At 52.9% G+C, this 21,621-nt stretch overlaps 10 protein-coding genes across 10 annotated transcripts; 7 read left to right on the top strand and 3 right to left on the bottom strand.

The window, feature by feature from the left end:
- Nucleotides 1-730: 730 nt before the first annotated feature.
- COCVIDRAFT_24553 (hypothetical protein) lies at nt 731-1,870 on the bottom strand (the record flags this gene model as incomplete). Its single annotated transcript, XM_014703572.1, has 1 exon — nt 731-1,870. The coding sequence occupies one exon, from the start codon at nt 1,868-1,870 to the stop codon at nt 731-733; it is 1,140 nt and encodes a 379-aa protein (XP_014559058.1).
- An 864-nt stretch (nt 1,871-2,734) lies between these two features.
- COCVIDRAFT_13932 (hypothetical protein) lies at nt 2,735-4,867 on the bottom strand (the record flags this gene model as incomplete). Its single annotated transcript, XM_014703542.1, has 3 exons — nt 2,735-4,530; nt 4,587-4,779; nt 4,841-4,867. The coding sequence occupies 3 exons, from the start codon at nt 4,865-4,867 to the stop codon at nt 2,735-2,737; spliced, it is 2,016 nt and encodes a 671-aa protein (XP_014559028.1).
- A 657-nt stretch (nt 4,868-5,524) lies between these two features.
- On the top strand, nt 5,525-7,762 carry COCVIDRAFT_92726 (hypothetical protein; the record flags this gene model as incomplete). Its single annotated transcript, XM_014703627.1, has 3 exons — nt 5,525-5,661; nt 5,711-7,063; nt 7,114-7,762. 3 exons carry the CDS (start codon nt 5,525-5,527, stop codon nt 7,760-7,762), a joined length of 2,139 nt encoding a protein of 712 aa, XP_014559113.1.
- Nucleotides 7,763-8,414: 652 nt separating this feature from the next.
- On the top strand, nt 8,415-9,882 carry COCVIDRAFT_35646 (hypothetical protein; the record flags this gene model as incomplete). Its single annotated transcript, XM_014703626.1, has 3 exons — nt 8,415-8,609; nt 8,672-9,718; nt 9,769-9,882. 3 exons carry the CDS (start codon nt 8,415-8,417, stop codon nt 9,880-9,882), a joined length of 1,356 nt encoding a protein of 451 aa, XP_014559112.1.
- A 1,087-nt stretch (nt 9,883-10,969) lies between these two features.
- COCVIDRAFT_92896 (hypothetical protein) lies at nt 10,970-12,013 on the top strand (the record flags this gene model as incomplete). Its single annotated transcript, XM_014703625.1, has 1 exon — nt 10,970-12,013. One exon carries the CDS (start codon nt 10,970-10,972, stop codon nt 12,011-12,013), a length of 1,044 nt encoding a protein of 347 aa, XP_014559111.1.
- Nucleotides 12,014-12,187: 174 nt separating this feature from the next.
- Nucleotides 12,188-13,068, bottom strand: COCVIDRAFT_13929 (hypothetical protein; the record flags this gene model as incomplete). The annotated part of the gene is made up of 2 exons (XM_014703541.1): nt 12,188-12,374; nt 12,740-13,068. The coding sequence occupies 2 exons, from the start codon at nt 13,066-13,068 to the stop codon at nt 12,188-12,190; spliced, it is 516 nt and encodes a 171-aa protein (XP_014559027.1).
- A 492-nt stretch (nt 13,069-13,560) lies between these two features.
- COCVIDRAFT_24548 (hypothetical protein) lies at nt 13,561-15,018 on the top strand (the record flags this gene model as incomplete). Its single annotated transcript, XM_014703571.1, has 3 exons — nt 13,561-13,653; nt 13,709-14,604; nt 14,661-15,018. 3 exons carry the CDS (start codon nt 13,561-13,563, stop codon nt 15,016-15,018), a joined length of 1,347 nt encoding a protein of 448 aa, XP_014559057.1.
- A 748-nt stretch (nt 15,019-15,766) lies between these two features.
- On the top strand, nt 15,767-17,491 carry COCVIDRAFT_92800 (hypothetical protein; the record flags this gene model as incomplete). Its single annotated transcript, XM_014703624.1, has 1 exon — nt 15,767-17,491. One exon carries the CDS (start codon nt 15,767-15,769, stop codon nt 17,489-17,491), a length of 1,725 nt encoding a protein of 574 aa, XP_014559110.1.
- A 2,086-nt stretch (nt 17,492-19,577) lies between these two features.
- COCVIDRAFT_92707 (hypothetical protein) lies at nt 19,578-19,919 on the top strand (the record flags this gene model as incomplete). The annotated part of the gene is made up of 1 exon (XM_014703623.1): nt 19,578-19,919. One exon carries the CDS (start codon nt 19,578-19,580, stop codon nt 19,917-19,919), a length of 342 nt encoding a protein of 113 aa, XP_014559109.1.
- A 528-nt stretch (nt 19,920-20,447) lies between these two features.
- COCVIDRAFT_92862 (hypothetical protein) lies at nt 20,448-21,573 on the top strand (the record flags this gene model as incomplete). Its single annotated transcript, XM_014703622.1, has 2 exons — nt 20,448-20,672; nt 21,031-21,573. 2 exons carry the CDS (start codon nt 20,448-20,450, stop codon nt 21,571-21,573), a joined length of 768 nt encoding a protein of 255 aa, XP_014559108.1.
- Nucleotides 21,574-21,621: the final 48 nt, after the last annotated feature.

Raw genomic sequence — 21,621 nt, 5'->3', positions numbered from 1 at the left:
TAAATGGTAAAAGTTGGGGTAAGCGGACCAAAAGGATCTGGGCACACCAGATCCTTGACCGAGTGGTTCATCAGTCTCGTGTCTGACGCAGACGGGCCGTTTGGAAGGGTGATCGTCTGTGCCTGCAGGTGAGCATCATGTTCCAAGCATGACGGCAATGGGGCGTAAGGCAGGTGTAGCGTCATTGGTCCGAGCGCTGTGCCGTAGCGCCAAAGTTACCCTCATGTGCACTGACGCGATGCCTCTTTCTTCCATTCACAGCCTGGCTTGCCCGTATATGCCAATATTCTAAACTCTGTGTCTCGGCCATTAAAACACTGTCTTGCCTTGGCATACTGTGACCGAGTGCTTCCCTGTTCCAGAAGCCTGCCAACTGCCAGTAGCCGGACCAAAACGCGTACCTAGTTCATGACTGAACACCACAGACTATATAACTAGTGAACTATAACCCATTTCGGGCATAAGAGCCGGGGCAAGGCTGATACAACAGAGGGTGATTTGTAGTAGATGTCGAAAAGAAGCGGGCGATATGAAAGCCTGGAGCAACCTAATCAACATCAGCCCCTGGATAGTCTCTGCTCATAAACAATTCGCTTTGAGTTAAAGTTCCTTGCTTGCATACACATGACAAGTCATCTGCTATGAAACTGGCTTTGATAGAAATCATCCATCTCATCATGGCCGTCCCGTTTCCCACCTAGCGAGCCGATCAATCCCTTTATCCAATAGGTCACGCAAACAACCCTTTCACCAAACCCTCGACAGCATCATAAACAGGACCGTCCTTCATCCCACCCGTCGCTCTTTCCATGATAATAGGAATCTGATCTCTGCCAACCTTGTAGTTACTCAGATCATTATCCAATCCCAAGTCCTTGACCAGCTTCAAAATCCTATCTCCGACAACTTCCGCATCCACCTTGGTGTCTCCAGAAGCACTTTCACCAATAAACGGAAGAAGACGGGCAATTTGCTCTGCAGCAGCGGGATCTTGGGCCTTCAGCTTGACAACATGACCGAGCGTAAGGCAGGACGTAATGCCATGCGGTATGCTGTACGGAGAACCAAGGGCGTAGCCTAGGGCGTGAGAGAGTCCAATGCCGCCTACGAGGTTGTACCCTATAAAACCTAGCGATCCATAAGCAGCCAGTTGGAGCTTGGTAATATTATCCTCGTCCTTGGGATCTTGTTTGTACTTGAGCAATGCCTCGAATAAAATCGCTGCGCTCTGCAACGCCAGCCATCGCGCGGGGATCTCGGAAGCGGTGGGGTGGTAAAGTATTTCCACAGCATGGTCCATGGCGCGTATGCCAGTGCTCGTCCATAATCGCTCCGGTGTGTATAGAGCAAATGTGGAGTCATAGATGACGACGCTTGGGACAAGCTCTTTTGCTCTGACGCCTATCTTCACTCCATCGGCTGCTGTGTAGCCTGCTATGAAGGTGCATTCAGCTGCACCCAGAGTGGTGGGGATAGTGATATGATACAGAAATTTTCCAGTCTTTTCGTGGAAACGATAGCTGATGGCTTTGGCGCTATCGATGGGACTTCCACCGCCAATGGAGATGATAGTGTCGATAGTTGCATCTTTTTTCACTAGCTCGGTCGCTTCATCAAGCTCGGCAATAGGTGCATGTTCGCCAATCCTGCTGAACGTCCCGGCATGTTTTTCTCCCAAGAGCTCTTCGACTTGCTTCACCAAGGGAGTCTTGCTAGCCAGCGAAGTACCCGTAATGATAAAGGCCTTGCTGAATGTCTTTGGGAGGCAGGCAACCAGATGCTTCGTTACTGAATCTGGACCGTAATGTAGCCTTTGTAGTTGTGTGGGCTGCCATAAGCCAGAGAGAGGGTGGTGCGTCGCTTCGGTCATTTTGGGCTTGGATTTGGACAGTATATTTGTATCGTGCACTGTAAATAGATCCAAGGAGTCTCGTGTCCGTAATATTACAGTGATTTAGAATGTCTGTGTGTGTGTAATAGAGGCTTCTTCAATCCACACCCCCTTCCGTTGACGTCAAAGTTCTCTCCGATATACAGCGGGCGGGCAAGAAAAGATATCAGGTTTATTGGAGTATCAACACGAACTGTGTACAAATATATGGGTGGAATTGAGGAAAACTGAACCTTTTGATAACAGATATGTATAGTACAAAAAGTATTTTAGAGAAGCGGAAGCAGGCAGCCTCGGAAAAAGTACCAGGCTCTCCTGAATAATACGTATATGGTGGGGTCGTGATTGTAAATCTTACATTTATTGGACAAGTCGTATGCGGCCAAGGACAGGAAGTGGGAACGGCAAATGAAGAAAATGAGTAGAACCAAAAATTCTTCACCCAACAATTCAAGTTTGAGACATGTATGTGAACATTTCAATCATTGATTTAGAGCGGAGAAGTTAGCTGAGCGCTACCATCTCGCAACTCCAGGCTATGGTACACTCGTTGGCTCCGCCATGGATTACGTCATCATCCATCCCATATATCTTTTGTTCGCCAGAGGATATCACCCTTTCGTTATTCCGACATGAACCAAAGATCCGTAGTAGTAAAACAAACGCTAATGTGAGAAGAGAAATCGTCAAATATGATACACAGATGCTCAAACACGGAGAGGTATATAGAAGTCTACACATGTAGACCTGACAGACCAGCCGTGGCCGAATGCAAGACGCCTGCTTTTAGACGTGAAGAGACACGAACGGAAAACACAAAACCCAGGCAAACGATTGAAGCGCTTACTGCTTCTTCTCGCCTTCACCCTCGGGCTGTTGAGACTGCTCGCTCTGGTTTTGGCTCTCAGAGCGGGCCTTGTGCATCTGGTCAAACAGGCTCAGAGAAGCGTTCTGGAGTTCGTCGGTCTTCTCCTTGATCTCGGCGGCAGTGGCAGTACCCTCGCCAGACTGGCTCTGGGAGATAAACTCGCGCATGGAGGCAATCTTCTCCTTGATCTTCTCGGCCTCAGTCTTGTCAAGACGGTCCTCGAACTCCTTTAGGGCCTTCTCAGTGTCGTTAACGACGCTGTCGGCGCGGTTGGCAGCCTCAATGGCGTTCTTGCGCTCCTTGTCCTGCTCGGCATACTGCTCAGAGTCCCTGACCATGCTCTCAATCTCGGACTCGGAAAGACCGGAACCAGAGGCAATGGTGATGGATTGGTCCTTGTTGGTAGACTTGTCCTTGGCGTGAACGTGGACAATGGAGTCAGCATCAATGTCGAAGGTAACTTCGATTTGAGGCACACCGCGGTGGGCCGGAGGAATGCCAACAAGCTGGAAGTTTCCGAGGAGCTTGTTGTCGCGGACGAGCTCACGCTCACCCTGGTAGACCTTGATCTCGACAGCGCTCTGGAAGTCGGCTGCAGTGGAGAAAACCTGGGACTTCTTGGTGGGGATGGTGGTGTTACGGTTGATCAAACGGGTGAAAACTCCACCAAGGGTCTCGATACCGAGCGAGAGAGGAGTAACGTCGAGCAGAAGAAGGTCAGTGACCTCACCAGCAAGCACAGCACCCTGGATAGCAGCGCCAATGGCAACAGCCTCGTCAGGGTTGACAGACTTGGCGGGGTCGCGACCGAAGATGCTCTTCACGGACTCAGTGACCTTGGGCATACGGGTCATGCCACCAACGAGGATGACCTCGGAGATATCAGTGGGCTTCAGGTTGGCGTCCTTGAGGGCCTTGCGGACAGGCTCAACGGTGCGGCTAATAAGAGGATCCATCATCTTCTCAAGCTGAGCGCGGGTCAGCTTGGTGTTGATGTGCTTGGGACCGGAAGCGTCGGCAGTGATGAAAGGCAGGTTAATGTCAGTCTGCGATGAAGAAGACAGCTCAATCTTGGCCTTCTCGGCAGCCTCACGGATACGCTGAATAGCCATGCGGTCGTTGTTCAGGTCAATGCCCTGCTCCTTCTTGAACTGGTCGACGAGGTGGCGAACGAGGGTAATATCGAAGTCTTCACCACCGAGATGAGTGTCACCGTTGGTGGACTTGACCTCAAAGACACCGGACTGGATCTCAAGGATGGAGATATCGAAAGTACCACCACCAAGATCGTAGACAGCTACGACGTTGTCGGTGGCCTTGTCGAGACCATAGGCGAGAGCAGCAGCAGTGGGTTCGTTGACGACACGGAGAACATTGAGACCGGCGATCTGACCAGCGTCCTTGGTAGCTTGACGCTGAGAGTCGTTGAAGTAGGCGGGGACGGTGACGACGGCGTTCTTGACGTTCTTGCCCATGTAGGCTTCGGCAGTCTCCTTCATCTTTCCAAGGACGAAACCACCAACCTGAGAAGGCGAGTACTTCTGTCCTTGAGCCTCGAGCCAGGCATCACCGTTGGTGTGCTGGACGATCTTGTATGGGACTTGCTTGATGTCACGCTGGACCTCAGCATCTGTGAACTTGCGACCGATGAGACGCTTGGTGGCAAAGAGAGTGTTCTCTGGGTTGACGACAGCCTGACGCTTGGCGGCAATACCGACAAGACGCTCGCCTTCCTTTGTGAAACCAACGACTGATGGTGTTGTACGACCACCTGTAAAAAGTTTTATTAGTATTGCAGTCGGAGTCAAAATGACGTTTACAACATACCCTCAGAGTTCTCAATGATGCGGGGAACTTTGCCCTCCATGACAGCGACGGCAGAGTTGGTGGTACCCAGATCAATACCAATGACAGAGCCCTTTACCTTCTCGTCGCCGCCCTCGGCATATCCTCGCGCAAACATGGCCGGAGCCCTGAATGCGGGAGTGCGTCTCGCCGCCGAAGCCGCACGAGGCAAAAACTGCGATGAGGTCAGAAAATGCTTCAACAATGATTATTCGTTCAATTGCACAATTACTTACATTCCGTGATAACCTTGAGGACAGCATTGTGACTTGTGTAAGACGCTGCGGAATTGGATGCAGGCGACGAAAAAATTGGGTGTAGAGTGGATGGGTGGGAGGGTGGGTGGATTATATGATGTAGTGATGGAAGCTTTGACGATAGACAAAATTCTCGGAGAAGGTTCTAGCTCGTTTTGGTGCTGGATTGCCCGCCGAGGTTCCGCTGTAAATGTCTGTGCTTCCGAATAGTAGCGAAATATTGTACGACGCGACATAAACCCGGAAGGGGAGGCGAAAGGCGTATTTTTTGCCATTCCACAATTGGCCCTGCCGCCACAACGGCCCTGTGGTGGTGACATTAACGACTGTCCCAGTGCGGAAGGCTTGGCGCATGCGTGCGCGTGTGGGGGAGATGCTTGTCGATGGTGACGCCCGGAGCACCTCGAAACACTGCCACCCTTACGTCCATTTGCACTGCACCCTATTTCCAACCCCTCGACCAAGACGCCTTCTGATAGGAAACAGTCTCAGCACAGCATTCTTACCTGAAAATTATTATTATCTCCTCCATCTACTTCCTACATTCACGCGCCCAAGCATCCTGTGACGTAAAGCGCCTCGTACCGCCGAGCCTCACCAGCTCCGCTCACTTATTAGCCAGACACGGAGACATGCAACCCTCTGCCACCTGACCGCAGAATTATGGCAGTCGATGACATTCTGTGTGTATTTGAGCCTGTCTTTCTCTATTTTTCTTTTTCTAACAGCAGCAGGAATCGAGACACGGATACTTTTGTGCTGGCTCAGAAAGCCTACTATCCTACAAAGATACCCATCGCGTGAGCACTGTACGGCGTCCAACTCCCCGTGGAAATCTAACATTTATAGACATTATCAATTGCGCCACTTTATCTCGTGTCCCGAGCCTGACCTTCTCTACTATGCGAGCGGCGCGGCCGTCTACTGTCTGAATGCAGCTACACGAACACAAGCACACGTAACGACGCTACCCTGGGAAGCACGCTGCACTGCATCTGGATACGGCTATGTCTGTGTCGGAGGAGAGGAGCACGGCAATTTTGCCGCCATCAAGGTGACGGGCTTCCCTCCTACAGACCCATCCGACGTCGATGCCTCATTGCCTCTGGAGTTCGAACACCGCCTGTCTCGGCCACCCCTTCTGGGTGCTGCGTCGCACATACGTCTCGAGAAGATTGGTTCCGACATTGTCAACTCAATATCGATACACAAGATGCCCGGGGAGAGCGGTGGTGAGGATGAAGTCGTGGCGGTACTCACCAACAACGACAAGACGGTGCGCATATACTCGCTCACACAGAATCTGGAACTTGCGGTGCTCGACTTGCCCTTTGCGATGAACCATGCTTCAATATCTCCAGATGGACAAATGTTGGTGGCTGTGGGTGATGCACCCATCGGGTACTTTTTTGAGAGAACAAAATCACAAAAGTCTGAGAATAAGGTGGCGGAAGGGTGGATACAATCGACTCCGCCGGAGTGGGAGCTACTCAAGCACGTGACCCTATACCGGCCTGCAAACTCGCATGCAGATGGTTATTTTACTACGGCGTGGTCACCGTCTGGCCGTCTTTGTGCAGTTGGGTCAGAGTGTGGATACATTACCGTGTTTGATGTTGAACTTCTGAAGATAGTCGAGTATGGAGAAGAAGCCATTTTGCAGTTGCTCAGTTCCACGCGACCTGATACTCGGGCTGGGCCCGGTGCAGTACGAACAATGCACTTCTCGCCTGCGCCATGGGACTTTCTCGTATGGAGCGAAGATCAAGGCAGAGTATGCATCGCTGATTTGCGAGCTGGTCTGAAGGTCAAACAAATAGTCACATTGGATCCAAAAGAAGAAGGCCTAGAGAGCGTGGAGCTAGCGGATTTCGACTTGACCCTTAGCCCAGAGATGCATGAGCTGCGTCGGGAAGCAGACTTTATTCGGAGATATCGTCGTGCACTCGACACTGAAGGAAGTACAACGACTGTAACAGTCACAAACAGGTACAATTTCGAGGCTGATTCCGAGCGCCAGAGGCTACATCGCCGGCTGGGTGTCGTTGAGTCAGATAATGATCCTCTTGGCTTGACAGCGCGCGAAAGACAAGTTCTCAGTGCGTTACGAACAAGTCACCGACAACGAGAAGAGTCACGTGAGCAAGAAATAACACCCCGAAGTATCAATTACACGGCTTCTGGGCCATTAGACGCTGTGCCGTATGTTGTGTAACCATTGTCATCGAAATAATTGGGCTAACATAATGTAGAGAACCTACGGCTAGAGAAGTTGCCGAAGCTATGGCTCAGTTCATGTCTGAGAGGACGGGTCAGAATCATGCTCCCCGCTGGTTCCATGAGCGTACAACGCCTCGACGCCAGGCCTCTGTCATTGTCTCAATTAATGAAGGCACGATCAACGCGCCAGTAACACTTACGAACATTACCGATTCTGGCATTACGCGGTCGCCAAACCCAGTGCCGGCACAAGCACGTCGTATGACTAGCGAATTGATGGCATCCACTGATGAAGCGTGGCGCACAGTCGAGGAGGTGCTTGCCGCTGAGCAGACACGGGCTGCGAACCGTAATACGACATCACATCCATCTACTACTGAAAGCAACGCTACTGTGCCTGAACTACGTAACGAACTTCGTCGAATTCGTCAACTAACACAAGCACGTGAACGTCTCCGAAACGCGCGTGCTAGCCAGACTTTAGCAGATTCGTATGAAATGAACCTTGGTATCCGCCGCCCGAACCGCCTATCTCACGATCCACGTTTGGGTGTGCGCACAGCGGGTCTGGCCATGAGCCAGGATGGGCGAACACTATACTGCGGAACGGAAGAAGGTATCTTCGAACTCAAGATGAACCTTCATGTGAGGAAGGGATTTCCTGCAATCAACCCGCGATAAATTGGCGCAAACGAGGGCGGTTTAAGTTTTCAGACTCTGGATTGGGTTGTTTCATGACGAGCGGGCATTCGTGGCGTTTATGGTCGTATCTTCAGCACTGGCATTTGTCTTGGCGGACAGGTTCGGGCGTACTGCATGTCGTGTGGCAATGATTGTATTCGTTCGTGTAGGCTTAAATTGGTCGAAGCAGTTATACCCGTGCGTCGAAGTAATACAAAGGCATTTGCATAGCTCGGGGGCCAGCGAGTGGCTATTTTGTGAATGCTTGAGGTGGTGGATTCGTTATCTCAATCTGGGGTAAATGCCCCCCCTCCCATGTTGCTCCGGTGCGGAACCGTGCGGGCGATGTTCGGAGCGAGGGAAAAGTGCCGATTTGCCCTCGATGGCGCAATTCCAGCGGTGACTCCCCACAGGCCAGGACTAGAGTGCCTTGCAGACGGCCTGTGGAAGTGCCGTTTGATGCTTTTGATGTTTGGACTCACGCTCCCGAAAGCTTAAAGTCTGCGAATTGCGTCCATTGTTGCTGCACTAGACCTCCTCTGTACTTCAACACTTGCATTTCGTCATTCCCTCGACGCGCATCACAGATCTTGTGAGCCCTACGCCACTCAATCTTCCTTCCAGTCCGCAACGCGGACGCACAATACTTACCATGGCTGGAGAGAGCTCCAAAAAGGTCAACGCCAGCGGCAAGGCTGCCCTTCCGCTCGACATTGACGGCCACAACCTACCGCCCTCGCCGGCACCCAGCTCGCCCCGTAATGGCAGGAAGTATGCACTGATGACGGAGCTGGTGTACACGGAAAGCAGTGACCAGTACAATGCCAGCTCCGTTCCCATCTACCAGGTAAGCCAACACGTTGCTATGGATAAGGACAGTTGCGTTTGAGCCACAGCTAACACTCACAGTCTGCCACGTTCAAACAAGAGTCTGCAAGCGGCGGCGGCGGCGAATATGACTACACACGCTCAGGCAATCCCACACGCACACATCTCGAGCGACATCTGGCCAAGATTATGAGTGCAAACCGCGCGCTCGTCGTATCGTCGGGCATGGGCGCTCTCGACGTCATCACCCGCCTCCTACGACCTGGCGACGAAGTCATCACCGGCGATGACCTGTACGGCGGCACAAACAGACTGCTGAAATATCTCTCGACACACGGTGGCATAATAGTGCACCACGTCGATACCACGAATCCCGAAAAGGTGCGCGAAGTCGTGAACAACAAGACGGCCATGGTGCTCCTCGAGACACCAACGAACCCATTGATCAAGATCTGCGACATCCCCACTATTGCCAACATCGCCCACGCCGCGAACCCCACTGCCATTGTTGCAGTCGACAACACCATGATGTCGCCCATGCTGTTGAATCCGCTCGACCTTGGCTCTGACATTGTCTATGAGTCTGGCACCAAGTACCTCTCTGGCCACCACGACCTCATGGCTGGTGTCATCGCCGTCAACGACTCTGCTCTAGGAGATCGACTCTACTTCACCATCAACGCTTCAGGATGTGGCCTGTCGCCCTTTGATTCCTGGCTGCTTCTTCGCGGTATCAAGACTCTAGGTGTTCGTATGGAGAAGCAGCAGGAGAATGCCATGCGCATCGCCACTTTCCTCGAGTCGCACGGCTTCAAGGTCCGCTACCCAGGCCTAAAGTCGCACCCGCAGTACGACTTGCACTGGAGTATGGCACGTGGCGCTGGCGCTGTGCTATCCTTTGAAACAGGTGATGTTACCGTTAGTGAACGTATTGTCGAGAGCGCGAGGCTCTGGGGTATTAGTGTAAGCTTTGGATGTGTGAACTCGCTCATCAGCATGCCTTGCCGCATGAGTCATGCAAGCATTGATGAGAAGACGAGGAAGGAGAGGAACATGCCTGAAGACATTATTAGGCTATGCGTTGGCATTGAGGACCCAGAGGATCTAATCGATGATCTGAGCCGTGCTGTAAGTCCCCGAAGACGCTATTCGGGGAACAAAATGCTAACAGGGTATAGCTCGTACAAGCTGGTGCTGTCAACATCACAACCGAAGGCTTCCAGGCCCTCGCTGCAGAGGCTCCTGCTCCTACGCAACCCTCAGAGGCTGCTCCTGCTCCTACGGAGTCATAAAAAAACCCCACTCTAGTCACCTCTGTCCTGCTTTGAAAATGGCAGGTTAACGTGATACTCTTTCTTCTCTAACCGTCAGAGAAACACTTCGCTTCGCAACTCTCTCTGACCCAGTCACCTCTGTCACTGCCTCTTGTTGGAGGCATAGTGTTAACGTGATATTTGTCTGCTTGATTTAGTATTGCGCAACGTACTGCTGGCGCTTATGAGGTGCTAGCATATTTTTCTTATCGTCGAATAAAAATTTTACTTGCTACGAGCGCGTGTCCGTTGTCAATGTTTTTTTTGTTTTTTTGTTGTGATTACACGTGCTTCGTCAGCCGACTGAAGTGTGATGAAAGGGCAAAAAGTTTGGTCTCGGTGGAAAGCGCAGCGAGGGGTAAAGAAAGGGACCGTTTATATCTTATGTTTATACTACATTACTGATTTAGAAGGATTTACAGAAGATTAGGTCTTTGCGCCTGGACAATGTTACTAATGATCAATGGCCCGTCTGTATTAGACCGATGGGGCCGAGTCACGGCCAATCCGGTGACTTGGGTGCCAAGAACCCGGGGAGGGCTGACTTGTTTTATATGAGGATTGGAAACCCGAAGCTCCATTACCTTTTGCCAACTATCTCGCAAGAAAAAAAAAGCTGTATTGGTTTTTTGTAAGCGAACACCGGCCATATATACTTTCTGAGCATTGCTTGAACCGGTCGGGCGTGCCCTGTTTTAGTTTAGGATCAGCTTCCTCCCTCCATTTTTTGAAACCCGTCTCGAACACAATAGCATCGCGCCTGTGGCATGCTGATGCGGGGAGTACCTGCGTGCCTGAAACAATCGTCAGGCACGCCTAGAAGGGTTTTCTACAGAGTTGGCAATTGGCAAGAGACGTTCTTTTAGCATTGTTTGAAAAGAAGTTTGAATTGAAAGGGCTCAACCCGAGTCTCTATCGATTGTTAAGAGGGAAGAGGGCTAGGCAGCGATCTAGTTCCGGCGCGCCGACAGGTCAAGGTACGCGCGCGCGCGCCAGCGCGAGCGACAGATCAACGCCTGATACGAGAACACAGCAAGGACCCATTGCGAATTTATTCACGATGCCAATGCAGTTCTTGGAGCTTCCCCGCGAACTGCGGGACATGATCTACACGGAGATGCTTATGCCAACTGAGCCCCTCCCTAGTGGTCAAGACACACAAACAGCGGCCAATTGGTACCTGGTACGGCAGGCGCATCAGCCTAGCGCGGACAGCAGTCGATGTTTTGTATCGTCGCGAGCGATGCCGAGCACGTGCGCGAGTGTTTTGGCGAGCAATCGCCAGATCCATCAAGAGATGATGCAGATAGCCGGCAAGGCCCGGCAGGCGGGGCAGCTGGCTACGCGACTGGATTGTCTGGTACAGAGCAACGCGCATTACTTTACTTGGCTTGCTGTGCCATTTGTTAGGCCGGCGGACGGGAGTGCGCGGAGAATAGAGGAAGAGAGGGGGCAGAGCTGGACTAGCAAGATCATGGAAGGCTGGAGTTGGATGGTCAGCTTTTTCAATGCGTGGATGGAGAGTGATGTCAAGGGGGGAAGCAGCAGCACTAGACTCTTTTCTTTTACACGGTCCTACGCGGATATTGAGCGGCTGTGGGTGGATGTTCGGCCGGTTGGATCTACGATATCGAATGGGTCAGGGTCAGCAGCAGCAGCAGCAGCAACGCATGGCGAAATGACAAGCTGGGCTATATGTGCGGCTCTCAAGCACATGTTTGACAACGGCCCGGATAAGATGCGCAGCAACCGGCGTATAGACTGCGTGGACGAAGTCATCCTGAACGTGGTTCCACGCGCACGCACGGCATTGGGGAGTCAATGGGGCGACGAAAGTGACGGGGATACGCTGGTAATAGCAGACTCTTCTTCCTCTTCTCTCTCTGATGAGGCTGAGACGGAGCGCTTACGAAACGAACTGGTGGATGTTTGGGACAAGATCTGGGGTGCGACGGATGGGAGAGATATGAGAGCAAGGCTGTACCGCACGCTGCTCGAGAGAATCAAGCGCGTGCGGATATGCGTTGACGGAGTGACTTTTAGGACCAGAGGACTAGCGGTGGAGCTGGAGAGGGGGCGAGCAGAAATGAGGAGGATCCAGATGCGATAATACGTAGATGGCAGATGGGGCAGGACTCCAGGTTTAGAATGGGCATGTTCTTGGTCGTTCACGGGTCATAGCTGGGTGTGGAGACGAAGGGCTCGGAGATTAGTTGACTGAAGCATGTTCGGTGCGTGGTTTTTTTTCTTCTCTCTGCTTCTTTTCCTTTTCTGTCGTTCAACGTTACTTATGCCGCCGAGCTGTGGGGACGGAGGGATCGCGGGAAGGCACACGATGGGTTCTGCTACCAACGTGCCGACGAGGTTCCTGAGATATATGCCGTGTCAGGCATGGGACAGTGTCGTGGAACATGGCGGTATTCCCGATAGTGTCGGGTAGGGCAAGGGAGGCGCTGGAAATAGTGTGGGAGCTAGAACGCCACAGCCATGTCCATGGCAATCTAGAAATGGCAGACAGACGAGGCATGTCCATGCTTGTGCCCCGATGCTGACGAGGCATTTGGCTGCTGAGTCAAAGGGGCAGGCTGTTATTGGCTGGGCGGCGTCAGGGGCAAGGGCGACCCTCGGTTCGGCACGAGACTGTCCAGACCTCGCCTTCTGCATCCAATCCTGCCACTCCACCTGCTAACTGACACCCATTGACACTCACGGACACTCACGTCCATCATCGGTCCTGACACATGTGTAACGCACGTCGATCCAACATGCCATTGTCCGCACCATGGCCATCACACGCGACCACAGTCATGCAGTATCAAGGATGCTGAGAACCCACCCCACGATCGCAACGATTGCTGCAACAGAGACACGGCAATCGGCGCCAAGTGGCAACAGAGCAGCCAGCACATAACCAGAAGATGCCAACTCCCCAACACCAAGAGAGAGCGCCAGTGGCGTACTTGGCACGGTCAACATACGTTTCATGAAACAGTGCTCCGCGTCGCACCCCTTGCACCTTGAGGCGACTGAGCATTCTTTACGAAAGGCCCCCACCAGCATCCCCCGCGCAATTGGCCAGCCGCCGCCGCCTTGGCTCAGGGGCACACTGTGCAAAACGGCCCCTGCATGCCAACCGGCCTCGCCATCGCATGTCTGACCATCCATGGCCGGTGCCAGGACCCGCGGGAGCGAATCCCCGTGGGCGCCACTGGGTTACGCAAAGCATTTTGTGCAGATGCTGCCATCGCTGCCATTTTTCGTATACGCCGCGTTTTATATTTAAGTACACGCTGCTTGATCCCTACTCCGACTTGATCCGTCCTTTTGCCTTGTTGCTCCTCTTATTCAGAACGTTCCCTCCACACGTTCTTTCCACTCTTTCCATCGCTTCTTTGACTCGTGTCACTCTCTACACCTCGAATATTTAGTGGGCCCTTTTTTGATCTGGCTCTCTCGCCCCTCGCTATAGCATTGACCACTTCGCTGGCCCGGCCCTAACACACCATCTACTTCAACTGCTGGCCGGTTGCGCGCTGATCTCTCGACCGTCTTGCCGACACAATGGCGCCGTCAACGACTTCGACGTCCAAGACGCTTCGTCCGGACAACTTGGAAATCCGACCTACTTCAGCCGGGAATGATGTCGATGACGGACCAATGTCCCCACGATCATGGCGACACCGTGCTGTCACCTACCAAGTTCCTTCAAGGCGCCAGACCACTGGCAGCCTTGATGCCGAGGACTACTTTGTGAGCAGCGCGTTCCATTGATTGTGTTTACAATTGGGCTAACAGTAGTGTTCAGGTTGGACCTCGTGACATGGCCAAACACAGCAAATGGCCATATTTCATGCGAATGCATGGTTCCGTCTTTCCCAAGATGATCTTGCCACTCATCGTTATTACTATCTGGGCGACTGCAATCACCTGCATTTCACAATTCGTCTATCCTCTCGTTGTCAGCAACTTGCTTCTCACTGTCCTTGGTTTCGTCGTTGGTCTGGCCATTTCTTTCCGCACGAGCACTGCTTATGAGCGCTACACTGAAGGTCGCAAGTACTGGAGTCAACTTATCTTCGTCAGCCAGAACCTGGCAAGGACAATCTGGATCCACACCAAGGAGCGCGAGGGCGAGCTTGGTAAGGAAGACTTGCTTAACAAGCTGTCTGCCCTCAATCTGCTCAACGCATATGCCTGCTCCATCAAGCACAGGCTTCGGTTTGAGCCTGGTATCGACTACCCCGATCTCCGCGATCGTGTTGAGTTCCTTGATACCTTTGCTCGTGCTGCCGAAGTCGACATCCCCGCTCCCGCTGATAAGAAGAAGTTGAAGGCCGTTGGTGAATATCTCGGTGTCACCTTTGCCGAGTCCAACCCCCGCAAGAGGATCAAGCGCTCCAAGAAGCCTCTCGGTAACTTGTCGCTCGAAATTCTCAACCACATCTCCGCCTATGTCCACAGCCTCATCGAAAACGAAACCCTGACTATTGGTTTGTACCAAAACCAAGCCATTACCAGCATTGTCCAGCTCAATGAAGCCCTTATCGGTATGGACCGTGTCCTGCAAACCCCTCTGCCTATTGCCTATTCGATCGCCATTTCTCAAATCACCTGGGTCTACGTCATGATGTTGCCTTTCCAACTGTGGGATAGTCTCCGCTGGATCACTATTCCCGGCTGTATCTTCGCAGCATACATCATGTAAGTTCCATCCATATACGTTTACTCGCTTTACATTTGCTAACCCAGTTTACTAGCATCGGTCTCTCCGCCATTGGTCGCGAAATTGAGAACCCCTTCGGCCACGACGTTAACGATCTGCCCCTCGAAGCCTTCTGCGAAGAACTAGAAATGGACATTGACTACATCACTTCTCAGCCGCCACCTGTTGCTCGCGAATACATGCGCCGCGATGGCAACATGCCCATCTGGCCGCTCAGCCACAAGAACTACAGCGGCTGGATGGCGCGAAGCAAGCAGGACATCCGCGATGCGCTCATGACCAAGACAAAGGCTGACATGCTTGTCCGCAAGAGCTTCGCTGTCCCAAGAGAGAGCGAGAGTATTGAGGAGAAGGAGCAGGGTATCTCGCAGCAACCACATCACCAAGAATAATGGGTGTGTAGGTGACTGATTGTCGCCGAACAAAAAGTAACATTTTGAATTCGTCATCACATCCTTTTTATTTGATCATCATTAGAGCGGTTTGGCGCTGGGCCGGAGTTTATTCTTTTCTCAAAACTCTACTTTTTAAGCCTGGTATCTTTGTAAATGTCTTGAGGGGCTTTTCCCCATGTTTTCGGGAAACGAGAGGAGGGAAGGAAGAATGTGCATATGTCAATGGGGGAACCAGTGGGTGAGATCACGTCTGCCTATAGTTTATGGTACGGCTACATGATGTTATCTACCTTGTCGATGAGACGAGATTCAAGTATAATGTCATCTTTACCATACATTCTTTTACATCGTTTCTTCTGTCGTGATTTGCTAGTGGCTCTGGTGACCCGAATGTAATAAGAGATGCGAGTGGCATATTGAGGAATGCAAGTGGAATGGATGTTTCATGATGGCTCGCGAAACAGCGAACAGTATTTTGTCGCATATCCCCAGGTGCTCACGGAGAGCCTAGTTTTCCGATCACATGTCGTGCGATTTACATATACTTTGATGTTGTGAGAACTGTAAATACCCATGTCCACATTCACGTTCAAAACTAGTGGGTAAGCAACTCCGCGCGAAAGCCCCACATGCCGGCCAAACCTTCCGCCGCCCAAAATTTCGAGCTACGCCGGGAACTTTTTTTTGTCCAACGTTCCATTGACAAAACACCTACACCGGATACTGCCTATATACCCTCGGAAATATGTTCGCGGTACCCGGATGGAACGTCTCCGCGCAGGTCAAGACGCAGGTCGAAGCGCCCAAGCCAAAGGATCAGACTAAACCTGGAAAGAAGGCGCAGAAGCGCAAGGAAAGGCGCGAAGAGAAGGAGGTCAATGTGGATAATTTGGCGGAAAAATGGGAGAGCATAACGAGTGGTAAGAGTGGAGAGGTCAAGCAGAGTAAGACAGCGGAGGCAGATGGCGCAGTAGAGGCAGATGATGCGACACAGGAGAAGCGTGGGAAGAAGAGGAAGAGGGGAAAGGCTGGAGGCAACAAAGATAAACAGCAGGATGAGAATGGCACAAAGGAATCAGAACAAGCAGAAGAAGAAGTGAAGCCTTCTCCTGTAAAGGCCTCTGAAGAAAAGAGTACAGCTACCGATGGCGAGTCGAAACGCGACAAGAAGAAGCGCAAGAAGGAGTCCAAAGCCGACAAACTCCTCGCCGCGAACGCAGCCGAAGCAAAAGCTGTGCCAGTGGCACCAACCCTCGAAAACCTCCTGCCCGAGCCCAAGGGCCTCACACCGCTGCAACGCTCTATGCGCAGCAAGCTCGCCAGCGCCCGTTTCCGCCATCTAAACGAAGCACTCTACACGAAACCCTCTGCCGACAGCGCCTCGCTCTTCAAAGAGGACCCTTCCATGTTCGAAGACTACCACCGGGGTTTCGCACAGCAAGTCGAAGTATGGCCCTCGAATCCCGTAGACAGCTACGTAAACAGCATCCTCGTCCGCTCCAAACTCCGCAACAAAGACCAGCGCAAAGACCGCAAAGCACAAAACAAGGCTGCCGTACGCCGCGGCCCAGGCTTCGAAGACGAGCAAGAAGCCACTTCCATCGCGCCTCCTCGTGGCGACGCAAAGCCCCTCCCCCGCGACTTCAAAGGCCACAGCACAATTGCCGACCTAGGCTGTGGCACGGCCTCGCTCTCCTATCGCCTCCAACCGCACCTAAACTCCCTAAACCTAACCTTCCACTCCTTCGACCTCTCCAAGCCCAGTGGACCCTCGGCCGACCTCGTCACCGTCGCCGACATCGCCGCCCTACCGCTCGCGGACAACAGCGTCGACGTCGCAATCTTCTGTCTCGCCCTCATGGGCACAAACTGGCTCGACTTCATCGACGAGGCATATCGTATCCTGCGCTGGCGCGGCGAGCTCTGGGTGTCCGAGATTAAATCGCGGTTTGGCCGCGTGGACAAGAAGAAAGGTGGTGTGCCGATCAATTCCATCGGGTCACTAAGGAAACCGGTGGACAGCAAGAAACTCGCTGCAGCCTCCAAGAACAACAAGAAGAAGGCACAGAAGGGCGAGAAGCCGCCTGAGGAAGGGCCCGAGGATTCGGAAGATGAAGCGGAACTGGCGGTTGTGGTAGATGGACAGGACGCAAAGGAAGGAACAGATGTATCGGCTTTTGTTAATGTCCTGCGCAAGCGGGGGTTTGTGCTCGATGCGCTGCCCGAGCGGCCTGGTGATGCGATTGATCTGAGCAACAAGATGTTTGTCAAGATGCAGTTTGTCAAGGCGGCGCATCCCAGCCGGGGCAAGAATGCGCGTGAAGACCAAAAGGAGGGAGCCGTGGCGCAGAGGGGTGGCGGGCTCAAGTTTGGACTCAAGGGCAAGCGTATGGGCTTGGGTGCTGATGATGAGGGCGAGGGCGAGGCAGATAATGCGGTGTTGAAGCCGTGTTTGTACAAGATTAGGTAAATAGTAAGCGGGAGTGAGTGGATAACAGGGAGACACATGTGTGTCTTGGGTCACGGGGTTCATGATGCTCTAATAAAAATCACATTTTTTTTCTAAAAAAAAAGTGTTTGATTCAATCATACATCTCTTTTTCTTCCGTTTTCCTTTCCACTACTTGTTGTTCACGTTGTCCTCAATGAAACCCTTGTGTATTCCAATCGTACTTGTTAGCAGTACACATGCAGGATATGCTATGCTATACCATGCCAACGCCGTATTTTTTTTCCACGAGTTCGTCTACTCGATCGTTTAAAACTAGGTGCACTCCTCGAATCAACTCCATACAGGAGAACTCGTGCCATACAGGCTTATAGCGGTCCCAAGTAAGCGTCGTTTAGGAAACCCTCGACATGTTGATGATTCCGAGTATGCCTTCCTTCTATCTTTGATTCAAAGTCGGGCGCTAACCGCCAATGAGGAAACTTGCAGCGTGCTCTACGTTACCGCCAAACATCTCCAGGGCTTGTATGGCTTCTTGTTCAGAACAGCCAAACATGCCAGTGAGCTGCTGGACGTGTTCGCGGGGAAACCTGGAGTTTGAAACAGAAGGCGCAGGTGCTTTGGGCGCTGTTGGCTGGGTTTGGGTTTGTGCGGGTTGAGACGACGATGACGATGATGCGCCAGTGTTGGAGGGGCCAGCTTGCGAAGAGCCCTTGGGTCGCACAGCACCAGTCTTTGCACCAATCTCTTCACCATTAGGTCCGGAAACGGTAGGTTCATTCAACTCGGCCTCCTCGAAGCTCCTGGGAATCTCTGACTCATGTAAAAAGGGAACTTCCTGGCCTTCAAAGCATAGCGCATTCTTCTCAAGATCGATCTTGGCACGGTAGCGCTTCAGCATGTCGAGACCAAAGAGAAGATCGACATCCTTGCCTTCCATGACAGTGAAGGCACAAGGCATAACTGCGCCTCCAATCTTGATCTCAGCATGATGAACACGACCCAAGATGCGCGCTGTACCGACACCGCGTGCCATACCAGCATATCGGACGTCCATTAGTCGCATGATACCACATCGCTCTGCGCAGTCGGGGGACATGATGGTGGCCTGGGCGCCAGAGTCGACAAAGGCCTTGACGGGCACGCCGTTGACTTCGGTGTTGACGTAGAGCATGTGTACGCGCGTGAAGACTGCATCATGTCAGTGTTTGTGGTTCAGCCAATACTACCAATAAATTTTTAAGAAGTTGAGGGATTTCACAATTAAGAAAACAATATATGTGAAGCCATGCCAGTACTCACCCTCTGGATTCTCGTCATATGCCTTTTGCAAATTCTCAACAACACGGTCCTGGCGAATGATGTCCTCAATCTTGCGCTGGGCCTCGACGTTGAAAGGATCCTCGTTGAGCAGGGCGATTTGGTTCTGGCGCTCGCGCTCTGATTCCTCTGCCTGGCGCTGCCTCTGGGCATATGTATTCCTCCATCTGGTGGGGTCGTTGACGGCGGCGGCGAGTTCCGGGTCGGCCTGGCGTAACTTGTTCATCTGCTGGGGGTCGTTGAGGACCAGTTGTCGCACACCCTCTGGATCGGGCTGGGCTGGTCTGCCCGACTGGTGCATGTTCCTGTTTGGTCGAGGTGCGGCGCGCAATACAACGGCCAGCATCTCACCATCCTTGATACCGGCATCCTCTAGTGTCTGTGTGTCGATGGCGACGGGCTGGCCGTTTAGGTAGAGGCTCTGTGCGGCGGCGGGCAGGCTGGTGTCGGCCTCGATGAAGCCCTTGAGGTCCTTGATGGTGCTCCCGGGAGGCAGTTCGAGCGTCAGCAGGTCTGCGTCGGCGGGGGTGCCGGGCGCAGTGATGGATATGGTGACGCGCGGCCTAGAGAGGGCAGGTTAGCAGTGTGCCTGGAAGAGTGTTGGCCGTGGGAGGTGGTGATGGTGGTGGTGGTAGGACAGAAACGGCTCCGGGTTGGACTCACATGGCGGGTCGGGGAGGGGCGCTGGGGCGTATGCGGGCGAGTCTGGAAGCGGGCAAAGAGTGTAGCACGGTGGCAGGGCCTTGAGGGTCTTTGTGGTGTTTGGTGGGCGCAGAGGCCTTTGTGGATGACGGTTGCCGGCTTGGGGTCTCAGAGAGGCTGGAAGGAAATGGAAGGCAGTGGAGCCGCAAGACCAGCGGCGGACGGATTAGATGAATCAGCGATCAGAGGGCACAGGCTGCAGGGCCGCCATGTTGTGGGAGTGGGAGCAGCGCGTACAGTAGGGCAGCAAGACGGTGACCCTGTCATGTACCAGCGTCGTCGGGCTGGGACAAAGGCGTGCAGTCGAAGGAGCACCGCTTGTCATGAGTTGAGACGACGTCGTTGGCCGTTGGGAGCAAGGGGGGCAGATGGGGGGCAGAGGAAGCGGGGCAGTCGCATCCCTACTGCTTTTACTCTGACTACGTAGTAGCTACCCTACCGACTACTTTACATAGACGTACACAGTATACACAGACAAGTACATACATGGATACGAGCTTATCCCCCACCTGGCAGCTACCCAAGATTTCCCAGACTCCAATCAACACGTTTCCACTGTGCAGGACATGCGGGGCGAGTCAATCTACCTGGTTGCATCTCGTGTTCAGGCCCATCGGCAACTGGACGAGGCCCGTAATCCTTCGGGATACGGTATGCCCATGTCCTAAGCCTGAGCCGAGTCACGTGATGGCGGGGATCTACAACGGCAGGCCAAGCGAGCCGCTAGTAAAGGCGGGGCGAGGCCGGTGAGTGAGTCCCGTGACATGTCCACGCCTGGACTCTCCACCCTGTCCACCCTGTCCACCCTGTCCACCCAGTGCTCGTCCGTCTGCTACTTGTCCTGCAGTGCCATTCACACTCTCTCTCTCGCTCGCTCGCTCACCTGCCGCCGCCTGCATACTCCAAAGCAACCATGCCACGAGACCTGCTGGCCGACAAACAGACGCTCGAGAGCATGCCCAAACTGTCCAGAGAACCAGACGCCCTAGCCAGCCCGGAACCCAAGGAACAGTCGTCGAGTCTGGTACCCCATCGCAGCTCAAGCATTGCCCAGGAGGAAAAGCTTAGGCAAATGCGTCTCCGTCCCTACTCTTCCCTGCTCAACATCGACGATCTCGATGACTGCGACTGGCTCGAGCATGCCGCTTTCGATCCCATCGAGGCCGCTTCCCGAGAAAAGGTGAGGTCAATTCTACTAAATTGCCGTCTCTTTCCTTTCTTCCTCTAGTCTTGGTACTCTTCCGTATCTGTGTGCTTCGGTGTCAATCTGTCCAGTACCACCTTTGGACTCCGTATGGCATCTGCCACCCACCTCTTCTTCTCCTTGGTGCACGTTACATTACCTAGATCAACGGTCACTGCATACTGCTTGGTCATGTGCCTTTTCACCATCCGTCATGTCTTGTGTACATGTTCGTTGTTGTGCTACAGGCCAGTGGCTGCATGGTAATCGCTTGTGTTCCTTCCCTGCTAACACTCGACCACCAACCGTCTTCGCCCTACTGTGCCACTTGGAATCCCCCACTAACCTCTTCTAGCTCGACTACCGTCTGCGAACATGCGGCGAACTTTGTAGCGGCCTCTTCTCATCCGCCTACCCCACCACCTCAGGGCCTCTGGGCGAGATCCTCAAGACACGCACCTTTCCTTCAATAAATTCCACCGACAGTGATCGAAAACGCATTCTACTCGCCCACATTATATCCACCAAATCGAATTCCCCTCTTGTCACCGATGACGCAATGGACTATCCAAAGGACTGGAAGACTAACTACCAGCTAGCACCTTCCACTGGCCACAATGAAGACGGCCAAACTGTATGTCTCCACTCGCTCTGTGTGCACCCCAACTTTGCCCGAAAGGGACTCGGCTCTATATTACTGCGAAGCTACGTCCAAAGAATAAAGGACTCAGGCATCGCCACGCGCATAGCCCTCATCTGTAGAGACCGATATATTCCCTTTTACGAACGAGCAGGCTTCAAGAAGATTGGTCCTAGCAAATGTCAGTACGGCGGCGGAAACTGGGTCGACATGGTGCTCGACTTTGAAGACGGTGTGCAGGACAGTTGGGATGACTGAGCATGACCCTTCGCATTTATGGCTGTTACTTTGCATTTGTACTAGCGA

Source organism: Bipolaris victoriae, assembly GCF_000527765.1.
Source record: "Bipolaris victoriae FI3 unplaced genomic scaffold scaffold_21, whole genome shotgun sequence".
NCBI lineage: Eukaryota > Fungi > Ascomycota > Dothideomycetes > Pleosporales > Pleosporaceae > Bipolaris > Bipolaris victoriae.
The sequence above is the reverse complement of the archived record's forward strand: the minus strand, read 5'-3'. Positions and strand labels throughout refer to the sequence as shown.